Genomic DNA, 20,517 nt, shown 5'->3' with positions numbered 1-20,517 from the left:
GAGCTTCGATTGCCGTGGCTTTACTTTACGCATAGACCGAGGGTCAAATTGTTCTCTGCGTCGCTTTCGAAAGACTACCTTGCTTCCGACCACACGTTGCATCCCCGCCGACGACATCATTGCTCGAACACGCTCGCCTCCCAAGTCTCACGGCGGCGCAGCTCAACGATCTGATGCGACATGTCTCTGGCCCGGGGCCCGTGTCAACATCTTCGATAGCCATGCCCGGCATCTCCCCCAAATCTTCCTCTTGGCCGCCAACATTGATCTTTTGCACGAACGAATTATTTCTAAGCAGTTTGTCCCTCGGGATCACGACACTTCGCCGAAAGTCATTCAATCCTCCCGATGCGACACCGAATGTGGTTTGGTCGAACTCCTTAGAGCGGATGAACATCACGAGATGATTACTTAGTTGGCACCGACTGAGCATCAAAATGACACGATGATGAAGGCGTCAGTCAGCTCCGCAGAAGCAGGAGTAATGAAAACCCCACGCCAGGGGTCTTCCTAAATGCACCGAGCAAAACTAATGCGTCGAGAGGGAATCGATCCCATCAGAGTTGGATGTGGAAAGCACGACAAATAACTGTGCGGATGCCAGTAAAATGATACCCGGGCCCTCAACGAAGTGACTACCTCGGGCCATCCCGGATTCGTCCTGTTGATAAATAATGTTGGATTCCAAAGTGCCGTGCCAATTCAGACGAGATATCGTCCACGGTCTGATCCAATGCTGAGGGTTGCATCAGCCTTGCCCGTCGAAGGGAATCAAGGGTTGTCTTCTCGATTCTCGAATACATGTCGATCAGATACTCGCAAGCGAAGCAGCCGAAGGTAAGACTCGAAATTGATAACAGGTGGTGAAAGAAGGGAAACAACGCTACGCCGTCAAAAACGAGGGGGTGACAAAGCGGTGACGAAGTGGTGACGATTGATTGGAAGCTTTTGGCACGGCATATGAGGGTGCTGAGGTGGGGCTAGGTGGAGAAAGGTCAGTCGGAGTCGGACATGTTGCGGCCAAAAGCGATCTCTGCATAACATGTTGCAGAGAATCCAATCAATCCATGCCGAGTCTCTATGCTCTCAACTCAACTAGACCTATCCAGTCCATGCGTTGTTGCTCATAAATATAGTACTCCCCTGCGGATCATTGCCGGCGCGCCGGCGAAAATCTACAACGTTGAGACTGGCGTGGCTCTGCCTAGGAAATAGAGGACATCAGCTACCTTAGGGCGCACACCAGTCTCAGAAGACGACCCCGCACTAGGGGGATGCTAGATGCCTCCACCGCTCGCCTCATTACCTACAAATGTGGGGACGGCCTTGCGCAACAACTCTTGACCGGGCGCTAAAGACGGACTTCGGGAAGGGCAAAGAGCGCATTTACCAGTGGCATACGGATACTCAAAGGCCTGACCTAGGAAACGATCAAGACTTAGCTTTTGTTCTTGCGTCTATATAAATCCTCCCGCCTCCACCAGGCCTAAATCTAACTTCGTGTCTACTAATACCTCTGGCATCTAGTCCTTGCTCCTTTTCAAAATCGATCACTTCGTGCATCTCAATCATTAAGACATCATGACCATCTCCTCTGAATCCAGTGCGCCTCTCATCGCCGTCGTCGGCTCAACGGGCCTACAGGGCGGCAGTGTGATCAACAACCTTGCGGCATCGGATAAGCCTTACCGTATTCGTGGCCTCACTAGAGATGCGAAGAAAGAGAAGGCTCAGGATCTTGCCAAGCGGGGCGTCGAGGTTGTGACCGTTAATCTGTCCGCTGATAATGCTGAAGGAATCCAAAAGGCATTCCAGGGTGCAACCTATGTGTTCGTCAGTATACTTCCTCCCCGGATTGCTGCTCTAGTGTGACGCGGGGAAGACGCGCTGATTACCGAACTCAAAGATCATGACCAATTACTGGGAACACGTCGACAAAGACCGTGAGGCCGCCGAGGGCAAAACTTTGGTCGAGGCGGCCCACAAGGTCGGAGTGAAACTGCTTCTGATCTCCTCCGCACCCAATTGCACCAAGGCGACGAATGGAAAGCTCACAAAAGTTTATCACTTCGACTCGAAGGCGGAAATCCCCGATCACGCGCGAGCCGTGGGTGTGCCCTTTGTCGACATCCACGCCGCTGGGTACATGAACAACTTCACCACATTCACCCGTCCCAGATCTGCTGGGGATGGCTCTTTTGCCATCGACGGTACCTGGCCTGAGGACATGCGCATGCCGCTCCTCGACACCTACCATGATTTTGGTTTGTATGTCCAGCTGGCTATCGAGTCGGATGAATTCAACAGAGGAGATGGCAAAGTCATCTGGGCTTCTGCGGACCTGGTCACGCCTCCCGATCAAGTGAAGACCATCGCTACCGTCACGGGCAAAAAGATTGCGTACAACAGGGTTACGGAGGAGCAAAGCAGGGCGGGTATGGCGCAGGCTGGCCTCCCGCCTTTTGTTGTCGATGACATGATCGAAATGTTCAAATTTCATGAGATCTGGAACTCCGCCTATGAGGCCGGCAGTTACATCGACCCTGCCAAACTGGCACGTCGACCGCGCACTTTCAAGGAATATGTTGAGAATGAGGACTGGAGTACCGTGTTCGTGTGAAAGTCTCTGGGGGTTTCGAAGCATGCTTTGTATGTATCGTAACACATACCGGACTGGTAGGACCAGTTAGGTTTAAAAATCAAAGTCCTCAGTCAGGGGATCCACTTTTCGCCAGGCCAAAAAGGGTGCTATTAAACTTACCCAGTAACTTCCACTCGTTAATTCACTAAGGTACCTGAACTTACTACTTTAATACAATCGCCAGCCTTACTAAGTAAATCGGCCACGCTAAAAGCAGCTAAACTATCCTCACGGTCGCTGAACTTAATTTATGATCGCCTTTCGTTTTTATAGCCTCTACTTTTATGAGCATAAACCCTCATTGTCGATAAACTGGTCGTAACAATACTATAAGCGTGTTGTATATGGATATGTGATATTGAGTATTTGGCCCATATGAGGAATAGGAGTAGGCGTAGAGATGAGTACGGCGGGTGTCCGAATCCGGAATTTTCAAAAAGAACCTAGCCTGCTCGATGTGTTGGTCCCTTGCAGCTCGTCTAAACATGAACCACGACCAACAAACCATAGCTATTGTCAGTTGCTTGGCTTACAGTGCGACGACCTGCAAATAGAATATCCAGTATATGCAAGAAGGCAATACTTTGCCCTTATCGAACGTGTTCATTAGCTTTGCTTTTTTTACACGAGACATTCCCCGCCTTCAAACGAGGGCACTTTCGCCTAGCATCCCTCGTCTTTTCCCGAGCCAACCGCATCAACTCTGATTAGCAGTCCCCGTATTCTTTGCTGATCTTTGAAACGTCTCTGGCTTATCCTTGAAACTTTGACTCGTTTTTACGAGGCTAAGACCATGCACTCAACACGCGAGGAGATCAAGGCTGCTGTTGATGCGTATCGTGCTCATATAGCTGAACGCAATCGCCGTGCCCTTGAAGTCTACGGTGCGTGGGCATCGAGGACAGTCTTCGTGAAGTCAGACTGATCCAAATATCTAGTGCAAGTTGCCACGCAGGCTGAGCTGGACCCGGAAGATTGGGGAGATGTAGCCGAAGACATGAGGATAGACTGTTTTGGGAGCGTCCTAGCTCGGAATGATGCCCGGACCTTGATATCGAGTCCAGAAGATATACTCACGAAGTTCGATGAACTCGCACCGCTCTGCGATCTTGACGGTTGCGGGTGGTCTATTCCGACTAGCCATGATCGAGAGTTGTACTTCTCCCGTCTAGAAAGCGCTCTGAAGGCAAAATGTCTTGAGGAAGTTCGCGATAGCATCACCGCTCCTTCTGAGCTTCGCATTCTTGCGGAGTACGTGGGAGCATTGACTGGACCCGGGATGGGACAGACCAAGTGGACGTATCAGGCCATGTTCTGGACCGGGGCGGGCGCTGAGACGGGTGATTTGATCGATGCTACGGTCAGGAAACCTCATGAGCTGACAGTCGATGGTTGCTGGGAGGTCGCTGGTGGGTGGGAATCTGGGCATGGCGTTGAGAGTTTCTTTTATATAGTCTACTGCCGAAGACACCAGCCCAACGGCGAAGTTGAGCCCTGGGCTTGGCGGTATATGGCTTATGGCCTGGACGATTGCAAAACCTTTGATACGATCCCGGAGCTGCTCGAGTGGTATAGTCGATATCGGGAAAGAGAGGTACCTAACATTGAGGACTTGGACGTGGACGAGGTACTGGAAGGGCATATGTACTAGTTGGAATACAAACTCCATCGATGACACTCGATCGGTGGTTTACATAGAAGTACACCGCTGGTTACCCAAGGCAGAGTATGTTTTTGCCTTCGTGAATAGATAAAGAATATATCACCTTACCAAGTCACTCGGTGAGCGGATAGGTCGCAGTAATGAAGGTCTTGTCTTTAACTAAGTTACTTAGGCACCCAAGGTTAATCTACCGCAATTTTCAAAAATAGTGTTTCTTTATGCTCGGACAAGCCGAGAATATGAAGAAGGAGAAAAGTGCTACCCCGTAACAGAATGGTCAGATTACAGGACAAGAGACGTATGAAACGGCTCAATCCTAAGCCCTAGGCCGCATCGCAACCTGGAAAACAGCTCGAGCACTCGCCATAAGGCTTGGAGACGGAATGATGGCGGGCCGCGTCCTCAAGTCACGTCTGACGTTTACAGAACGAGCTTTTCGTCGAGCTTGAATGCTTCAAAGCTAGGGATGTCGTCGGCCGATGCGCCTGCCTCGACAAGCGAGACAAGCTCCTCGGTGGCCTGGCCAGTCTCGGCAATGGCGGTGTAGTTGTACTGGGTGCCGTCGGCGAGGTACAGGACGTTGGGCTGGGCGCACCCTTCAGTCTCCTCGCCATTGCGGGCGTCCAGGGCCGCACCGCGGATCATCTTTCTGTTGTTGAAACCGTAGCCCAGCCCGCCAAAGGGCCCGTTACCCAGGCAGACATAGTCGCGGCCGGCGCTGTCCTGCTGCCCGCGGATGGAGCCGCAGTTGGGCCCGGCGTGGCCACGCGCCTGGATGTTCCAGTTGCGCGGGATGGCCCGGAACGAGCCGCTGGCGAAATAGGTACCCGCATTGACGCTGCAGCAAGTGTTGGGGTTCCAGCCCTGGCAGATGTACCCGCCGCCGCTGGTGCTGCAACCGCCCGCAAACTCGAGGTGTAGGTCAATGGCCGAGGCGGCGGTGGCGAAGAGGCCCGAGACAAGGCTGACGGCGGCAAAGAACTTCATTTTGCTTGGTAAAGACGGAGTAACGATCTTGAGAGTGAAACTGTGCAGGTTGCTTGATGCAGGACTGGTTTCTTTGCTGAGAGGCCAAAGATATGGAGGTGAATGGGGATGGGTTCAATAGCTTCCAGACAGAGACAGGATCGAGCCTTTTATGCATTTCTGGAAGACTTTCATCACAGACTTTTTTGACATCTCGTCGCCGCGTCTCGTCTTCTCATCCAGTCTCGTCTGCTACTGCTCTCCTCTGTTGGCTTCTCGTGTAATTCATTGTTTCCGAGGCTTCAGGGATTGAAAGCGAGAGTGGATTTGTGTACTAGCCTTCTTTGAATGTGTAGGATGAGGCATGATGTTGCAATAACGTAAACGATGTTACAATACCATAAGCACAATGTTGCAATGGGTTCCTTTGCTGGGGTTACTAAGGCTGATTGCATTCATCGTCTCTTGGCGGAAGAAGACAAACGTTAAGCTATCGTGGGCGCGGCCCTTGGCGCAGGATCGTATTGCGGCGTACGTCTCGGACTCATGCACTCAAAAAAACCTCTCAGTGGAGAGGAGCCCACGCTTTCCTCAAATCGTTTAGGCTAATTGGATTCCAAGTCATTTTAGTCCTCTCTCTTTCCCTATGTAGCACTAGGCTCTAATATACATTATGCAGAGCCCCCTCCAACTTGGGTTGCCGAGGCTGACTGCATTCATCGGCTCTCCCCGGAGGAAGAGATGGCAAAATCATCGTCGGCTCGGTCCTTGGTGCATAGCTGTCAGGAGCAATGTAACGCTATTGAGAGGCTCTGCGCCGTACGCTAATGCAACTTGTCTAGGAGTATATCCACCTGGTCGCCCGAGTGCCCTATGTATACAATAGCGCAATATAATTGGGAGTGGATACGAGGTGCTGCATAGTATTATACATAACATAACTTGAACGGAGTTAGAACTAAAAGGCAACGGTTTTAGAGTTGAAACCGGTTGACCACCGAGTCATTTGCTATTAGCAAATGCATCGGACTCGACAGTAAGCGAGGTGGGAGTAGCCGATTGGCTAAGACTTTTGCTGGGGTGTGGAGGGGGGCTGTGTCCCACTCTTATTATGTTCGTCTGGCTAATGAGAAGCCAGAGACTATTCTAACCGCTTTGCCAAGTGAATACCCGATTAGAAGCCGTTATACATATCCTCGAACTCTGTATACTCAGCCGGGGGAAAAGAATCATGTTTTTGCTACGGTGGCTCGATGGTAGATGTACCTGAGAACTGCGTGGGAATATCCTTGATGATGGTTTAATCCAATCAACAGTGAATGTCTGTTCTTCTTCCAGAACAAGTGCTGATGGCATATTTCGCTGGGAAGTGACATCCAGACCCTCCGGCGCCGGGGCCGGCAAGTGCGGGATTTAGGATTCCCCAGGAAAGGCGACTGGCTCAACAGAGTGTTCCACAATGAGTTCATCCTCCTCGTTGTCTGTTTGCGATTGGACATTGTCCACCTCATACTCATTTGTCCCGCTGATGCCGCCGCCGGCAGACCTGTCCGTGTGCCGGATGATTCGAATCTTCCACGACCATGCTGCTTCTCCTGCAAATGATCACAATCTTTGATCAAGCACTTCTGGGTCGAGATCAGAAGGCTTGGAAGAAAGACTGGGTGTTGGTGCAAAGTCGTCCAAGTTGCCCGTCCAATCTGTAGACGGTTCGGGCAAAGTGGAAAACTCAGTGCAAGAATCCATAAATTCGTCCAAAGAATCCACAACTGAGCTTGGCGAAAGGAAATGTGGCTATCCTCATCATTTCGAGGTCCATGTGTTATATCAGGAATTATCCAATCGGAAAGCAGGCCTGTATGGTCCGACTCTGCTCCATCGTGCGGGAGTCCCGTCCTCGAGCTGAGTTTACAGCCTGGATCAGTCGCCCCAGGGCTTCCGTTTCTTCTTTTCGCTTCTGCCGTCGGAAAGCCTGACCCTGTTTCAAACCCTCCTGCTATCAAGCCACGTTTACCTATCGGAGAGGTCCTCCATTGTGAGCATTGGAACGACGATAGGCAAGACGAGCTTATTCCTTCTTATGACGACGCACTAGGCGCGTTTTACTTTGGTCAGGAGAAACTTGGACGGAAGATTTAGAGCGATCACACGAGCCGCCATGTGTCCACTACTAACCTAGATGGACGCGAGGTTTATAGAACAAGCTTGGACAACCGAGGATTTAAGCTTAAATAGGGAATGGACAAGAGTTACTATATGGCTCTACCTGGGTCACACATCAAGTTGAAGACTCACGTTTGCTATTTTGATCATCAGGTTCAGCCCAAAAGAGCGGAAAGCTCAGAGACTTCCCCTCCGATTTCTGCAGAGTGCCAATTTGTAGAAGTATAATCCCACTTCAGAACTATCACAGAGAAGCTTTTCATCATAGCCGTGTTGTGTGGCCGACAGTTCTTTAATCTTAACTCAGGGTGGTCTCCCCAGGACAGGAAGGTTTCTTTTTGCATGATGCGGCAAATGGCGCAGGCCTCCTAGGCAGCGACATGCAATTGATTAAATGTAGCATTCGAAAGCGGAAGTCGTCACCGGTCGCTGAATCGTCGGGTGGATAGAATAAGGCGTTGTCGAGGTCCAGGCATAGTAGACATGAAGTGATGGTCATAGCTCATTCGGAGGGTTTAAGGAGCTGTCGAGCGTTGTCACTAAATGCTTGAGTGTCTTTCTGATCTCCTGGTCTTAGATCTCGGACATGGTGGAGCGAACGACACTGGGCCGACGGCACATCGAGTGTTATCGAAGCAGATTGATCAACGACAAGAATGTGCGTGTGCCATGAAGTAAGTCCAAGGCGGCATCAGGCCATTGGCATTAGGCGGCAGTCCCGCAATAGATAGAAGCACCCCAAATGACCATTGCTTGAATTTGATTGGCAGCCCAGTTCCCAACTTGGATGGTCGGATCGATGTGAGTTGTGGACGTGATTGGCAGTCTGTACCTCATTATATTTGGGGTAATCACGTTAGGCTGATAACTCTGCATAAATGCTGAGTACGTTGTCCGGGCTTAATAAGCGGCTTGCCTCGCCGTGCCTAAGCATCATAATTCTCAAAAAGTTTGATTTATAATCAATCTGCTGTCTGGCCACGACGTCAAACGGGATGAGATTTGGGAACTGATCAAGTGCCCCCTTGCCTTAGGAAAATTTGCTCCACCAGGTTTCTCGAAGTTGCTTTTGAGAAATAAAGCATTTAGACCCAAGCCTTTCGAGGGTTCTTTTTGCAGCCTCTCCATTGGATACGACAGTTGCACATCACGTCATGGATTCACAAATGGGTTCCCAGGTACAGCCAACTCATGGGGGAGGGGGGCAGCGAGCCACTGTTCGTGTGAGTTGACCCGAAGAGTTAACGTCATGTCGCCTCTCTTAACACTACAATATAAGGCTTGTGACATGTGCCGCAAGAAAAAGATCCGCTGTGAACCTACCTCGCAAGGATGCGCTCAGTGCACCAAATATCGCACAAGGTGCCACTTTACGCTAATTGCAATGAAGAGGAAGCCTCGCAGACCAGCTGGGTTAGTCTGCTACTCTACTCCATGGAACTTGCACCTGTTCAACGTTCCGCAGCTTCAAATACATCGCACAGCTTGAAGAAAGGCTCTCAGCACTAGAGAACATGAACTCTCAAGGAGAAAAGTCTACTGTGCCAGGCAACAATTTGCGTGAAGAGCAAACCAATCCCGCAGTATCACCCAACACAGCGGCACTGATCAAATTCACGAGGGAAAGTAATTCATGGATTCCAATGAGCGAGTCACATATTCCGTCACCAAAACACACCGGTAGTCCAGGAGTTGATCTTGACGTTGCATTGCGCGCACACAACTACGGCCAACCCGATTTTTCCGCGATCCGTGGTTTTGTAATTGACCCCATAGCTGGCAGCCCGTGGCCTCATCTTTCCCCAGAGTCACGACCAGTTTCTCTACCAGGGCGCGGGCAGCTTCCCTTAAAGGCAGTCGCTCTGGAGCTGGTCAAGGAGACTTTCAACAACTATAACAGGTTCCTTCCGCTTTTTAACGAAGAGGACTTCTTGAGAGAGTTCCACCTCAAGTACTCGACCTCTAACCCCGAAGATGCCAGTTGGTGGGCGTGTCTCAATGTAGTGTTGTCGATAGCTCATCGCCTCCGTGGCCTGCGCACATTAGACCCCACGCATGAGAACAATCTAGCTGATGTTTACACAAAAAACGCCCTAGGCGTCGTCTCCGAATTGAACGTCGCTAGCATCTCTGCCGTCCAAGCTCTAGTGGGTATGGCTTGTATTCTCCAGGGGACCCCGAATCCGGAGCTGGCGTCGATGCTCGTCGCCGCCGCCCTGCGACTGGCACAGGCTATGAATCTGCACAGAGAGGCTTCCGACCCAACCCTCACGGAAAAACAAGCCGAAATACGGAGACGAGTGTTTTGGAAGGTATATGTTCTTGACAAGGATATCAGTCTACGGACCTGTCGACCCTTCAGCCAAGATGATGATGACATGGATGTCCGACTGCCATCAAATACAAACCTTGAGACATGTAACGTGGAGCTCTTCAACCATCGCGTAGGACTTGCGATTATTCAGGGTCAGGTGTATAAACAACTGTACTCGATCCGGGCCGGACGACAATCGGAGGCACAAAGGGCAATTGCGGCACAAGATTTAAGTTCTGTGTTGTCCTATTGGAAGTCCAGTGCGCTGCTGGAACCCCTCGAAGACTCCCTGATCTTGTCAGGATCCCAAGTCGCAGGCGAGATGATCCATAAGATGGTTTTACGACTCACATATATCCATTGTCTGACAATGATTGATCGCCACTTATCCCCGACGGCGCGATCTCCCTTCGACCAAGAAATCAGCCGGTCTGGAATATTATTACACCCGGGCAGTCTGTGCCTCGCTGAGTCACGCCAAGCGATCCGTCTCATTGAAGCCATCCCTCACGGAGACTGCTCCTGCATCTGGTAAATAGCCTCTTGGGATCCACAACCGTTCTGCATCCTTTCTCTGACTTATTATAGGATGCTTCTTCACTCTTTCTTCGCTGCAGCCAGCAGTATGCTCTACAATCTAACACAAAACCCGACATCGCCGAGCGCACTCTCAGACCTCCATCTCCTGAAGCCATTTCTACGTCTGCTAGATACACTTGCCAAGAATCCAAGAGCATACGCACAATCCGAGGAACTCAGACAAATGCATAATACTTGCACCAACTTGCACAACGAGGCAAACAAGGCTGTTCATCTTTTCCGTCTAGAGTACACAGCGTCCTTTGCATGATCATTTCAGCGTAATTGTTTGCGAACAAGACCACATTGGGATTTTAACTCACCCACAGAAGCAGTATGGATGCTGTAAACCCAGTGCCGGTCCTGCGGGATGCTCGGGATGGCTGGACTGGCTTCTCGCGACCCAAATAATTATCACGAACCGGGAAGCAATACTGAGGTTCAGTCTGTGCCCGCAAAGGACCATAGTAACGTGAAATACTGAGGACGAGATATACAATACAGGACTCACTCATTCATGGCACTATTTTACAACTCTGTAAGTATAGAAGTGACCAAATTCACACCATCAACCCTCAAAATACACTCATGCACAACACGAAAGATACGCAGAAGGCAAATGAAGTTTCCCTAGATGATTTGATTCTATCCCCAATACGAACAACAGCCCCTCTTCATTTCTACTCGCCCTCGCAGCAGTGACTCGCCCTTGCAAGACACACAATCCCCCCTCTAACCATGACTCACTGCAACCTAATTGGTCTCTTGAAGCTTCAGAACCTTCTGCACACTCGGGCGTGCAAGCATGTTGTCGTGCCACTTCTTGACGTGCGGAAAGTCATCCTGATTGAACTCGGCGTCCGGGATTCGCGGCGAGGCCGTGTGCTGCCACATAAAGAAGGCGATATCCACGTACGAGATCCGCCCGCCCAAGAACCAATAGTTCCCTTCCGCGTCCGGTGTCTGCTTTGCCAGGTGTCCCTCCAGAACAGAGGTCACGCGGTTAACCTCCTTGACATAGCGCTCGCGCGCCTCGGGAAGTGGCTGATAGATAATAAACCACATCGCCTGCCCGTAGTACGGTCCCTGGCCGGTGGTCTGATAGAAGAGCCACTGACGAGCGTGGTAGGCCGCAGCTGTGCCCGGCTCGAAGCTGAGCTTGTGAGCCGTGTCGTATTTGTCCGTCAAGTACTCGATGATTGCGCCCGACTCCCACAGGGTGAGGTCTGTGTTGGGATCCTGGATGGACGGCAGCCGGCCGTTCGGGTTAATGGCAATGTACTTGGGGTTCTTGACGTCGTTGAGGGGGATGATTTCCGTCTCGTATGGGAGTCCGAGCTCCTCGCAAAGGAGAATGACCTTACCCGCGTTAGGCCCATGGACTCCCAAGACTTTGATGCTCTTCATGTCCGCCATATTTGTTAAGGTGTATCGGGTTATATAATAACTGATTGTAGAATGAAAGCTTACGAATCCCTTCAAGTGGTGTTTAATTGATAAAAAAGCGCAAGATGAACGGACTTCTTATCTCTTTTTATATTCATCACCGCCTTCTCCCTCACAGTTCAAAGTATAATGATGAACTCTACTGCTATTCCTCTTGAAAGTATACAATACTCATCATGTGCCGGCTTGCAAGTCGGGAAATGTTGACAATGCTACACGGGAGGTTTAACTCAACCCAATACACTCAAGGAGCCAACGTATAGCAAATATCCAAGCTTACACAACCACTGGTCGAGAAAGTCAGCCAGGAGCGGAGGACTCGAGACAGGACTCCTATTGGTGACGAACGGAATTGGACATGATGCATGCAAGTTCGGACCCTCCGAAGGGTCCGGGTCCGTGATTACACAATGGATTCCTGACTGTCTGATCCGCGACTGGCTTGCATCCCTGTTAGGCCTAGTAATTGAATCTCTGTAAGCAGCACAACACCCACGCAGCCCTAGGACAGACATCACTACGATAGGAATACCGCATGCTTACAAACACTACCAGCGGAAGCCGCGCCGCCTTGAAGCGCTTGAACGATTACCAATTGCGCATTTCAATCACCCGTTCCGATCTTTGTCTCAATGAGAAGATGAGCATATAAATGAAAACACAGGTCTCCAGCTATGTTGATTTCTTGCTCTTCTGCACATCGTCAGACATCCCTCTCACATTTCCAACCATGCCCGAAACATCTCCTGTCGTTCTTATTCGCGGCGCGGGGCCAAAGGCAGGCATACCAGCCGCTAAGGCCTTTGCCTCCAAAGGCTACAAGGTTGCCCTCGCAGCCCGGTCACTAGACGAGGCAGACAGCACAGACGATCAACTCCGCATCAAAAGCGACTTCGCCAACCCTGATGATGTTGTCAGAGCCTTTTCAAATTTCAAAGGTAGAGCTGGGAATCCCCAGCGTAATCATCTACAATGTTAAGTCTTGGCACCAAAGGACTGTAGCTGAATGCCCTGCTAAGGTTTCACGGCCGGCGCCGCAACGTTCTCTCCCCCAGGTGACCCCTTTGCTATATCATTAGATTCTTTCCAGCGAGACATGACCGTCAACAACACCAGTGACTTTGTCGCATGCCAACAGGCTGTCCTCGGCTTCGCGGATCTGCCTGCCGATGGGCCGAGGACATTCTTCTTTACTGGGAATATCCTCAACGTTACAGCCATCCCGCAGTTCCTGGAGTCGGGCGCTGGCAAGTCGGCGTCTGCGCACATGATGATGGCTGCTGCCACTGAATACAAAGAGAAGGGATTCAAGTATGCCCTCATCACCTTGCTTTGGCGGCTACGTAAGCGTGACTAAGAGTTTGTAGGTTTTATTATGTTGATGAACGGAAGGCGGACGGTTTAGCAGCTTTCAAGATTGATAGAGAAGCGCATTCTAAACTCTTCTTAGCGCTAGTAGAGGGAAAGACGCAGGGCCTATGGTTATAGACCTTTGTCAAGGGCAATGGATATAAGGATTTCGGCCATTATACCCCTTGTTCGCTATTCGACCACTTGTACCTTGGCCCGTTCAACGTCGCCATTAAAATCTACATCAATTATATGTTTCGTATTATTACCTATTCGGACAATGGATCTAGATATCCCGTCGAGGATTCTACTCGCGAAGAACTTCCTGGCTACCCCATTCTTTTGGCCGCGAAAAACGATTTCTCGATGGGGTTTGGTGCTATCCATGTCCAAAAGGAACCGAGTAGCGACTATTACAAGCGAGTCGGCTGGACGGAGTTGAGGCATCCAGCGGCTGACTCAACTAACTCCAAGAAGGAATTGAAGAACAAATATCAGGAAAATGCGGCCACTGTTAGAAGGCTAATAGAAGATCTACCAACGCAAAGGGCTAACTTGATCTAGGGAAAACGCCCGCTATCGGAAAAGTCCGAGGGCTCACTTATCAGGAAAACTAAGTGACCAGTTCGGCATGAGTCTATGTCTTCTTCGATGCTTTGCAATGAGTTTCTCTGAATCAAAGAGCAGGGGACAAGAAGTTAAGGTTCTACTAGCATGTGTGTCGTTTTTGTGAAGAACTACAGCTGTGTTGATTCCTTCACAATGACTAGATTACCTCAACCTCCTATGTTTATGATGTGGTCCGCGATCAGCTTTCACAGGTTCTTCCGCATCACTATGTAAGGTAGTGTTAACGCATTACATCACCTTGATACTCATCCTGAAGGCGCTGGGGTATCTTCGAAAACCTTCCATTGCGCCTCAACGACATTCCTCTATGTACAAAGAGTAATCAAAAACTACCTAAAGATTAAGCAACCAGCAAAGGTTCTCTACTTATACGCACGTGACATTAAACTCGCGCCATCGAGTCGAAGGGTGAGCAGCTGACAGACCGCCCTCAACCGACGGATTGCCTCGACAACAAACACATTGGCTCATTCCAACCGCAAGGATCACTGCAAAACTTCCTGCTCTCCAGCCAATCCCGGCATGCCATCTGCCCAGCACCAAACGCCCAATTCAGGAGCCACGAACGGGGGGGAGTGCGTGAGTTTGAGCAAGATACTTGCATCCGCGCTAGCGCCCGCCGCCCCCGCCATCCGTCGACTCTGATTCGTCGCCCAGGCAAGGAGACTATTCCCATCTTGAGCCTCTCGCCCAATATCAATGTAGCAAGGCCACTGTCTTCCACGCGAAAAAGGAAAATTGAGTCCCGCTCAAAGACCTGCCTTTGACATCCATCCCCTCGCGAAACCTTGGCACCTTGACTTGAAGGAAAATAAACTTGCTCAATTGGCGCCCTCTATTGGCCTATCTTCCCTGGGCGGGGTTCCTCTCCTCGCGGCCTTTCACTCCGTATCGTCTATGCTTTCTCCCCCTCAGTCAAGATGAATGGCCTCCCGTGTCATGGGAGCCTTTCTGTTTCTACCGCACACCCGCCAGCTAGCCACTCCTCACAGGACGACAACATGGATTAGTACAAGTTCAGGCCGTTTCTGTTTGCATTGTGGCGTCTGAGGGAGTTTTCTTTGCGCAGGAGCTGGGCTGGCTACCTTAGTCAAACTGCCACGATGCATACAGCTCAGATCCTTGTTTGCATGGCATCCCAGAGGTAAGGATAAGCTACCCATTTAAGGTATGCTGCAGGTGTCTCGCGCGGAAATGATTTGTTTATATAAATGCTTGCCTCGCAGATATCTCCCAATAACCCCTTCATCCCTCCCCTTCTTCATCTTCTTGGCAATACCCTCCCATCGTTGATCCCTTCCTCTGAACTCGCTGTACAAAGTTACAAGCTTCGTCGATCCGATAAAACACCATGGCCCCCAAGACCCTCCTCCTCGCCCTCGGCGCCGCTCACTTTGCGTCCGCCCACTTCGGCCTCGCCTACCCGTCATGGCGCGCCGATACCCTCAGCGGAACGAACTTGACGGGTTACTCGCAGTGGACATACCCCTGTACGGCCGTCTTCCCCCTTCTTACCCTCTGTCTCTCACTCCTCCCTTGACTTCCCCGAGCGCAAAAGTGACAAAGTGGCAAAACCTGACTTGGTCAAACACAGGCGCCGGCGTACCCTACGGCAGGGGAAACGTAACAGACTGGCCTCTCGATGGCGGCTCTATCGAGCTCGACCTGCACCACGCCTGGACCTACGTCTTCATCAACCTCGGCCTCGAGTCCGGCGGCAACGTCACGACGCACAACATCACCCTCACCCCGCAGTTCTGGAACGCCACCGGCTCCGGCACCCTCTGCGTCGAGAAGCTTCCGCTGCCGACACCTGCAAAGGACGGCCAGAGGGGTAGCATCCAGGTCGTGACTGTCGGCGAGTCTGGATCTGGACTGTACAACGTATGTCACTACTCTCTCCGTGTGTCAAGTACTTGAAAAAGCCGTGATGGAACAAAGGTTCAGCAGAGAGAGAGAGAGTATGATGCTAATGCAGGTGGGTAGTGCGCCGATATCCGCTTCACTTCGAACGCCACCACCCTCCCCTCGGATCAGTGCAAGACCGAGGGCGTGACTGTCCACACTATCCAGGAGCAGAGCGCCAACGGCACCAGCGGGAACAGCACCGGCAACTCCACCACCGGTGGCGGTTCCAGCGGCGCGGCGGGCAGTGGAGCCCATATGCTCGCCCTCTCATCCGTCGTCGGTCTCAGCATGGCATTCGTCTTTGGCATGAGCGTATGAGACTGTCGCTGAAGAATAGAGACTGCACGGTGAAGGTGACGGTGTTGTGTGGTGAAGACATCATGAAGGAAAAGGGGGTGGGCACAGCATGAGAAATGTGTTTGTGCTTCTAATGTACATGAATGATTTGATACCAGTTCATCCTCTGGATGCCGACATGATTATGAAAAAGAAAATTCGTCAAAAAATGCTATGCTCAAATATATGGGTGTATATGTGAGATGCGACCAATGTGACCAAATGCAATGCTACTTGACCTGCGTCAATGTTACTGAACGGGGCCGGCGTGAATCTTCCCCCCCTCCCCCCCTTCCCAGAAAACACTTACTCAAAAACCATGCATGCTACTTTCTCAACAGCAGTGGTATCTCTCGCAAACCTCATGCAACTTCATGCGCGCACTGCTGTGGCAGTGACGTCTGTCTCGACCAAACGACATGTGTACGTGTATATCCAGATTAAAATTGACGTCCCCCCCCCCCCCCCCCCCCCACAAAACGGCAAAAAAAAAACACAAGGCGAAAACAGAAACACCCGCCCCACACACTCGTGCACCCCCCCCCCCCCCCCCCCACCCCCCCCCCCCCCACCGCCCCCCCCTCCCCCCCCCCCCCCCCCCCCCCCCCCCCCCCCCCCCCCCCCCACCCAGAAAAAAAAGGGAAAAAAAAAGCAAAGGGGAGCAAAATGATTACCTCTTCGCAAGAGCTTGCTGCTCCATCACATACAACTCCCTCACGACACGGGCCATTGTAATCCTCTGGCCCGGCCCGGGAATCAACATATCACAAACAAGCCGCTCCAGCTTGTCGCGCGGGTACAGCTTCTCCCTCGCCAGCGCGACCTCGCTCAGCCAGACATACATCAAATCGACGGGATGCGAGCACGGGAGCCTGTGCTGCCCCGGCTGCCCCGGCTGCAGTGTCGGCCCGGGCCGATTCACGTCGGCAATCATCCAGTACAGCGCGGGCTGCTTCCCCTTGCGCGAGCGCGCGTCCGGGAAGGGAATCTTGCCGAGGACGTAGAGCATCGTCACGCCCAACGCCCAGACGTCGGAGGGCGGGCCGCGGAGCTTCTTGCCGATGAACTCGGGCGGGATGTAGTACGGCGTCCCGCCCGTCGTCACGGGTCCGCTGGTGTGGGTAGACAGGCCAAAGTCGCAGAGCACGGCGCCGCGGGTGGGCGAGTAGAGGATGTTGGCGGGCTTGATGTCGTTGTGGACGAGGTTCTTGCTGTGGAGGTAGTGCAGGGCGCCGCTAATGTCGCGCGCGATGGAAAAGGCGTCGGCGCGGTCGCCGAGGAAACTGTGGTCTACGTGGGAGCGCCAGACGCCCTTGGCCGAGAGGTCCTTTGCGTCGACGTGCTCCATGTAGAGGGAGAGGTAGCGGGCGTCGCCGCCGTAGAGCTTCACGATGGACTCGTGGCGGAGATCGTCTTGGGACTGGTACTCTCGGAGCCACATGTCGGCCTGCCGGATCACGTTGCGCTCGTTGTCCTGGGGTTTGGAGTTTGCGGTGGCGCTGTTGGCGTTGGCCGGGCGGGTCTTGAGGACCTTGACGGTGACGATGCCGTCGGGGACGTTGGAGTGCTCGGCGGTAAAGACGGAGGAGAGGGTGGTGGAGGCGATTTGGTCGCGCTTGGAGACGGTGTACTCGTCAATCTCGCAGCCGCCGGGGATCACGACCGTCTCTTCCTTTTGCATGTCGAGCAGAGCGTGGCCGTTGGTCGCTATGAGGTCTCTGCCCTTGGCTTCTGTGGGCAGGGGAAACACGAGTGGTTGCGCTTGTGGTCTGAGGAACATAATAACGCCGTCTTCGTTTTCCTTCTTCGCCATGCCGGCCTCCTCTGTGGTGCGGGCCTTCTTCTCGGACCGTAGCTCACCATCGTCGTCGGTGAATGATCGTTTACCCGAGGCGTTGAGGGCATCCAAGTTTGAGCTTGAGGGTTGTTCGTCTTTGATGTCCGACTCGGCCTGTTTAAAGTAGGCGGGCCGCTTCTCCAAGATCCTAAAGTCGAGGACTTCGACATCTCTGACATTGATCCTCCATGTACCTGGTGATAGTGCCTTGGGGGTTCCCGGGTTGACACCCCAGCTGGCGCAGGAACCGGGACCGTCAGAGATCCTCGTTAAGGAGATGGGCACCTCGGACCTGTTCAGCAAGATCTGGTTGTCGCTCGTCGGGTCATAGTAGAGCTCGCACCACAACGGCGGGCGGGGCGTGTTGTCATCCAACCGCTCCGGCGGGATGCGCACAGAGAACTTGATGTCCCGGGACGTCTGGGAGACGGCGAGGACCTTGTGCTGGGGTTCCTGCTCGGAGGCGACCTCGGCGCGGAGGGCAAGCCACTGGCAATTGTAGTTGCCCGGGCTCACCGAGCGGCTCCGAGTGAGGGGTCGGACGAGGATGCGGATGCCCTGCTTATGGTGGTGCTCCTCGACGCGCAGCTTGTCGAGCGGCACGGGGTCGGCCTGGACGAGGTCAAAGGGCTCCTCTACGCGAATGTTCCTCATGCGGGCATCGATTTCAGATTGAGAAAATGGTTCCGTCCTTTCCTCCGACGGCTCCTCCGAGCCGCGGACCCGGCGATCTCCCATCAAGCGAGGGAAGGGATGACGATGTTGCCTAGCCTCCCGTGGCCCATGCGCGGTTTGATGGACGATGACCGGCAGCTACGGATGGATACCTTACGGAGGGAAAGGGGATGACGCCTGGCACTACGGACGGCGGGTTCTGTGTTGGGAGGTGAGTCGTCGTCGTCGTCGTCGTCGTCGTCGCAGTGGCAAGAAGGTGAGTAAGTCTGGCCGGGATGGGTTGGCCTGGACACGTAAGTTTGGTGTGAGGTAATATGTCGTCTATCCCGGTATGGCCAGGCAGAAAGATGAGTAGTTGAGTGAGAATTAGATGGCGCGGGCAGGGTGAGCGTGGTCAGGTCCTTTGTGACGGGCAGGGTTCAGAGCGCAGCCGTCTCTCTGTACGACGGCCGAGGCGTGATTTATGAATGAGAAAAGGGGAAAGGAACAAGAAGAGAGAAACGATTTCTCTCCCAGGTACAGATGCAGGAACAGCACGGCATTTACGAGCCTCCTGAACACTGCCAACAATCTGTTCCTGTTGGAGAAGGACAGAAGGGCAGTACTAGACGTCAGATGAACAGATGGACAGATGAGCCAAATGTCAACTGGAGAGCAGGCGACGGCGGGGAACGGGAGAAACGGCGAGGGAACGGGGTTGAGCTGACTTGAATTGACGGGGGGAGGGACCTTGGGACCTTATGGGAGGGCCTGCTGATGGAGTCTCAGCCTCAAGTAGTTTATCGGCCGACCAGTATGGCAAAGATACCATGGTAAGATTACGCTGCTCTAGCAGCAGCTCGAGTCTTGGAGTGAGATTCGCTCCAGAGGTCAGTCGGTCAGCACACACAAGCGATTTCAGTGTGTGGCCATAATTGAGGGACGAAACATCAGAATTACGCACTGGCACTGAGCATGGAGAATGAGTTTGGAACGCGCGAATCCGCAGGTTAAAGAGTCACCGAACCTTGTGGAACGAGACTGGTGCCTGGGACCGGTTGGCCTTGGGGTCTTGGGGAGGGAGAGAGGGGAGGAGGAAGATAGACTGAAAAGATGGGCTGGCCGGGGCTACAGGGCTTCGAACCGAGCACAGCGCTGGAGGCCAGGAGGGGAGATCGTTCTCATTTGAGATCTGATACGGCGCCAGCCCTGGTCGACCGAGGGGTCAAGGTATCTCGCCGGCGAATGTGTCGTGCAAAGTGACATTGCGTTTTTCGTGTGAGCGAGTGTTCAGCAGTTCATCGCTCATCATGCCAAATCGGGATGTTGACCATTGCGGAGCCACAACGCGTCTCATTCACTCGCTTGAACGGCACGCAGCTCAAAAGATCAGGATGAGTGAGACGACAAGTCGACAGGTCTCGCAGGTCTCGCAGTGCCCGCCAGGCCCTAGGCAGTTGACCAAAACCGGAGGCAACGGAGGTGAACGGGACAAAGTCACTTGACCTCTCCGTATTCACGCGTAGAGGCGAATGAGATGAGAACTGTATAAACAGAGACAGTGGCCCATCCGTGACGGGGACAGCTGCGGAAGTAGTTTCTTATGAGAATACTGTTTGTCCAAAGATTCAGACGGAATTGTCAGGCTGATTTGACGCTGGCCGCAGGTCGCAGAGTCGGATAGGTATCGCGAGTCGGAGCAGGGCTATGACACTGCGAAAGGAGTGGATTACAATGAATCTTGGTGAGTCGAAATGTGCCTCGGATGAGTGAGAACGGCCGCTGAGCAAGGAGTGTCTCGGTGATTGGCTCTGGAAGCGAGGCTTGATGACTGAGCCATCCCGTTGGATTTGTGTCGCCGCCTCTCGTCATCCACCCCGACTTTGCTTCTTCATCCTTTTCCCACACTTTTTTCGTGCCGTGGCGGGAAGCAGGCTCTCACTTCTGTTGCCACGAAGCTGAGAGCCCAACTGAACAATCCGAGCCAAACGGAGAGAGGGAGAGCCTGGCACGCCGCCGGCCTGACTGCG

General features: G+C 52.6%; 8 protein-coding genes across 8 annotated transcripts; 5 read left to right on the top strand and 3 right to left on the bottom strand.

Moving 5' to 3' along the window:
- Nucleotides 1-1,581: 1,581 nt before the first annotated feature.
- On the top strand, nucleotides 1,582-2,620 carry CORC01_08691 (uncharacterized protein; the record flags this gene model as incomplete). Its single annotated transcript, XM_022620321.1, has 2 exons — nucleotides 1,582-1,833; nucleotides 1,907-2,620. 2 exons carry the CDS (start codon nucleotides 1,582-1,584, stop codon nucleotides 2,618-2,620), a joined length of 966 nt encoding a protein of 321 aa, XP_022473159.1.
- Nucleotides 2,621-3,434: 814 nt separating this feature from the next.
- Nucleotides 3,435-4,292, top strand: CORC01_08690 (uncharacterized protein; the record flags this gene model as incomplete). The annotated part of the gene is made up of 2 exons (XM_022620320.1): nucleotides 3,435-3,525; nucleotides 3,580-4,292. The coding sequence occupies 2 exons, from the start codon at nucleotides 3,435-3,437 to the stop codon at nucleotides 4,290-4,292; spliced, it is 804 nt and encodes a 267-aa protein (XP_022473158.1).
- A 432-nt stretch (nucleotides 4,293-4,724) lies between these two features.
- On the bottom strand, nucleotides 4,725-5,291 carry CORC01_08689 (uncharacterized protein; the record flags this gene model as incomplete). The annotated part of the gene is made up of 1 exon (XM_022620319.1): nucleotides 4,725-5,291. The coding sequence occupies one exon, from the start codon at nucleotides 5,289-5,291 to the stop codon at nucleotides 4,725-4,727; it is 567 nt and encodes a 188-aa protein (XP_022473157.1).
- Nucleotides 5,292-8,947: 3,656 nt separating this feature from the next.
- CORC01_08688 (fungal specific transcription factor domain-containing protein) lies at nucleotides 8,948-10,597 on the top strand (the record flags this gene model as incomplete). The annotated part of the gene is made up of 2 exons (XM_022620318.1): nucleotides 8,948-10,278; nucleotides 10,336-10,597. The coding sequence occupies 2 exons, from the start codon at nucleotides 8,948-8,950 to the stop codon at nucleotides 10,595-10,597; spliced, it is 1,593 nt and encodes a 530-aa protein (XP_022473156.1).
- Nucleotides 10,598-11,079: 482 nt separating this feature from the next.
- CORC01_08687 (uncharacterized protein) lies at nucleotides 11,080-11,742 on the bottom strand (the record flags this gene model as incomplete). The annotated part of the gene is made up of 1 exon (XM_022620317.1): nucleotides 11,080-11,742. One exon carries the CDS (start codon nucleotides 11,740-11,742, stop codon nucleotides 11,080-11,082), a length of 663 nt encoding a protein of 220 aa, XP_022473155.1.
- A 760-nt stretch (nucleotides 11,743-12,502) lies between these two features.
- On the top strand, nucleotides 12,503-13,129 carry CORC01_08686 (uncharacterized protein; the record flags this gene model as incomplete). The annotated part of the gene is made up of 2 exons (XM_022620316.1): nucleotides 12,503-12,710; nucleotides 12,792-13,129. 2 exons carry the CDS (start codon nucleotides 12,503-12,505, stop codon nucleotides 13,127-13,129), a joined length of 546 nt encoding a protein of 181 aa, XP_022473154.1.
- Nucleotides 13,130-15,103: 1,974 nt separating this feature from the next.
- On the top strand, nucleotides 15,104-15,978 carry CORC01_08685 (uncharacterized protein; the record flags this gene model as incomplete). The annotated part of the gene is made up of 3 exons (XM_022620315.1): nucleotides 15,104-15,242; nucleotides 15,347-15,636; nucleotides 15,739-15,978. The coding sequence occupies 3 exons, from the start codon at nucleotides 15,104-15,106 to the stop codon at nucleotides 15,976-15,978; spliced, it is 669 nt and encodes a 222-aa protein (XP_022473153.1).
- A 688-nt stretch (nucleotides 15,979-16,666) lies between these two features.
- Nucleotides 16,667-18,571, bottom strand: CORC01_08684 (uncharacterized protein; the record flags this gene model as incomplete). The annotated part of the gene is made up of 1 exon (XM_022620314.1): nucleotides 16,667-18,571. One exon carries the CDS (start codon nucleotides 18,569-18,571, stop codon nucleotides 16,667-16,669), a length of 1,905 nt encoding a protein of 634 aa, XP_022473152.1.
- Between the last annotated feature and the right edge of the window lie 1,946 nt (nucleotides 18,572-20,517).

The sequence above is a fragment of the Colletotrichum orchidophilum genome, assembly GCF_001831195.1.
Source record: "Colletotrichum orchidophilum strain IMI 309357 chromosome Unknown Scaffold_75.1, whole genome shotgun sequence".
NCBI classification, from domain to species: Eukaryota; Fungi; Ascomycota; class Sordariomycetes; order Glomerellales; family Glomerellaceae; genus Colletotrichum; species Colletotrichum orchidophilum.
The sequence above is the reverse complement of the archived record's forward strand: the minus strand, read 5'-3'. Positions and strand labels throughout refer to the sequence as shown.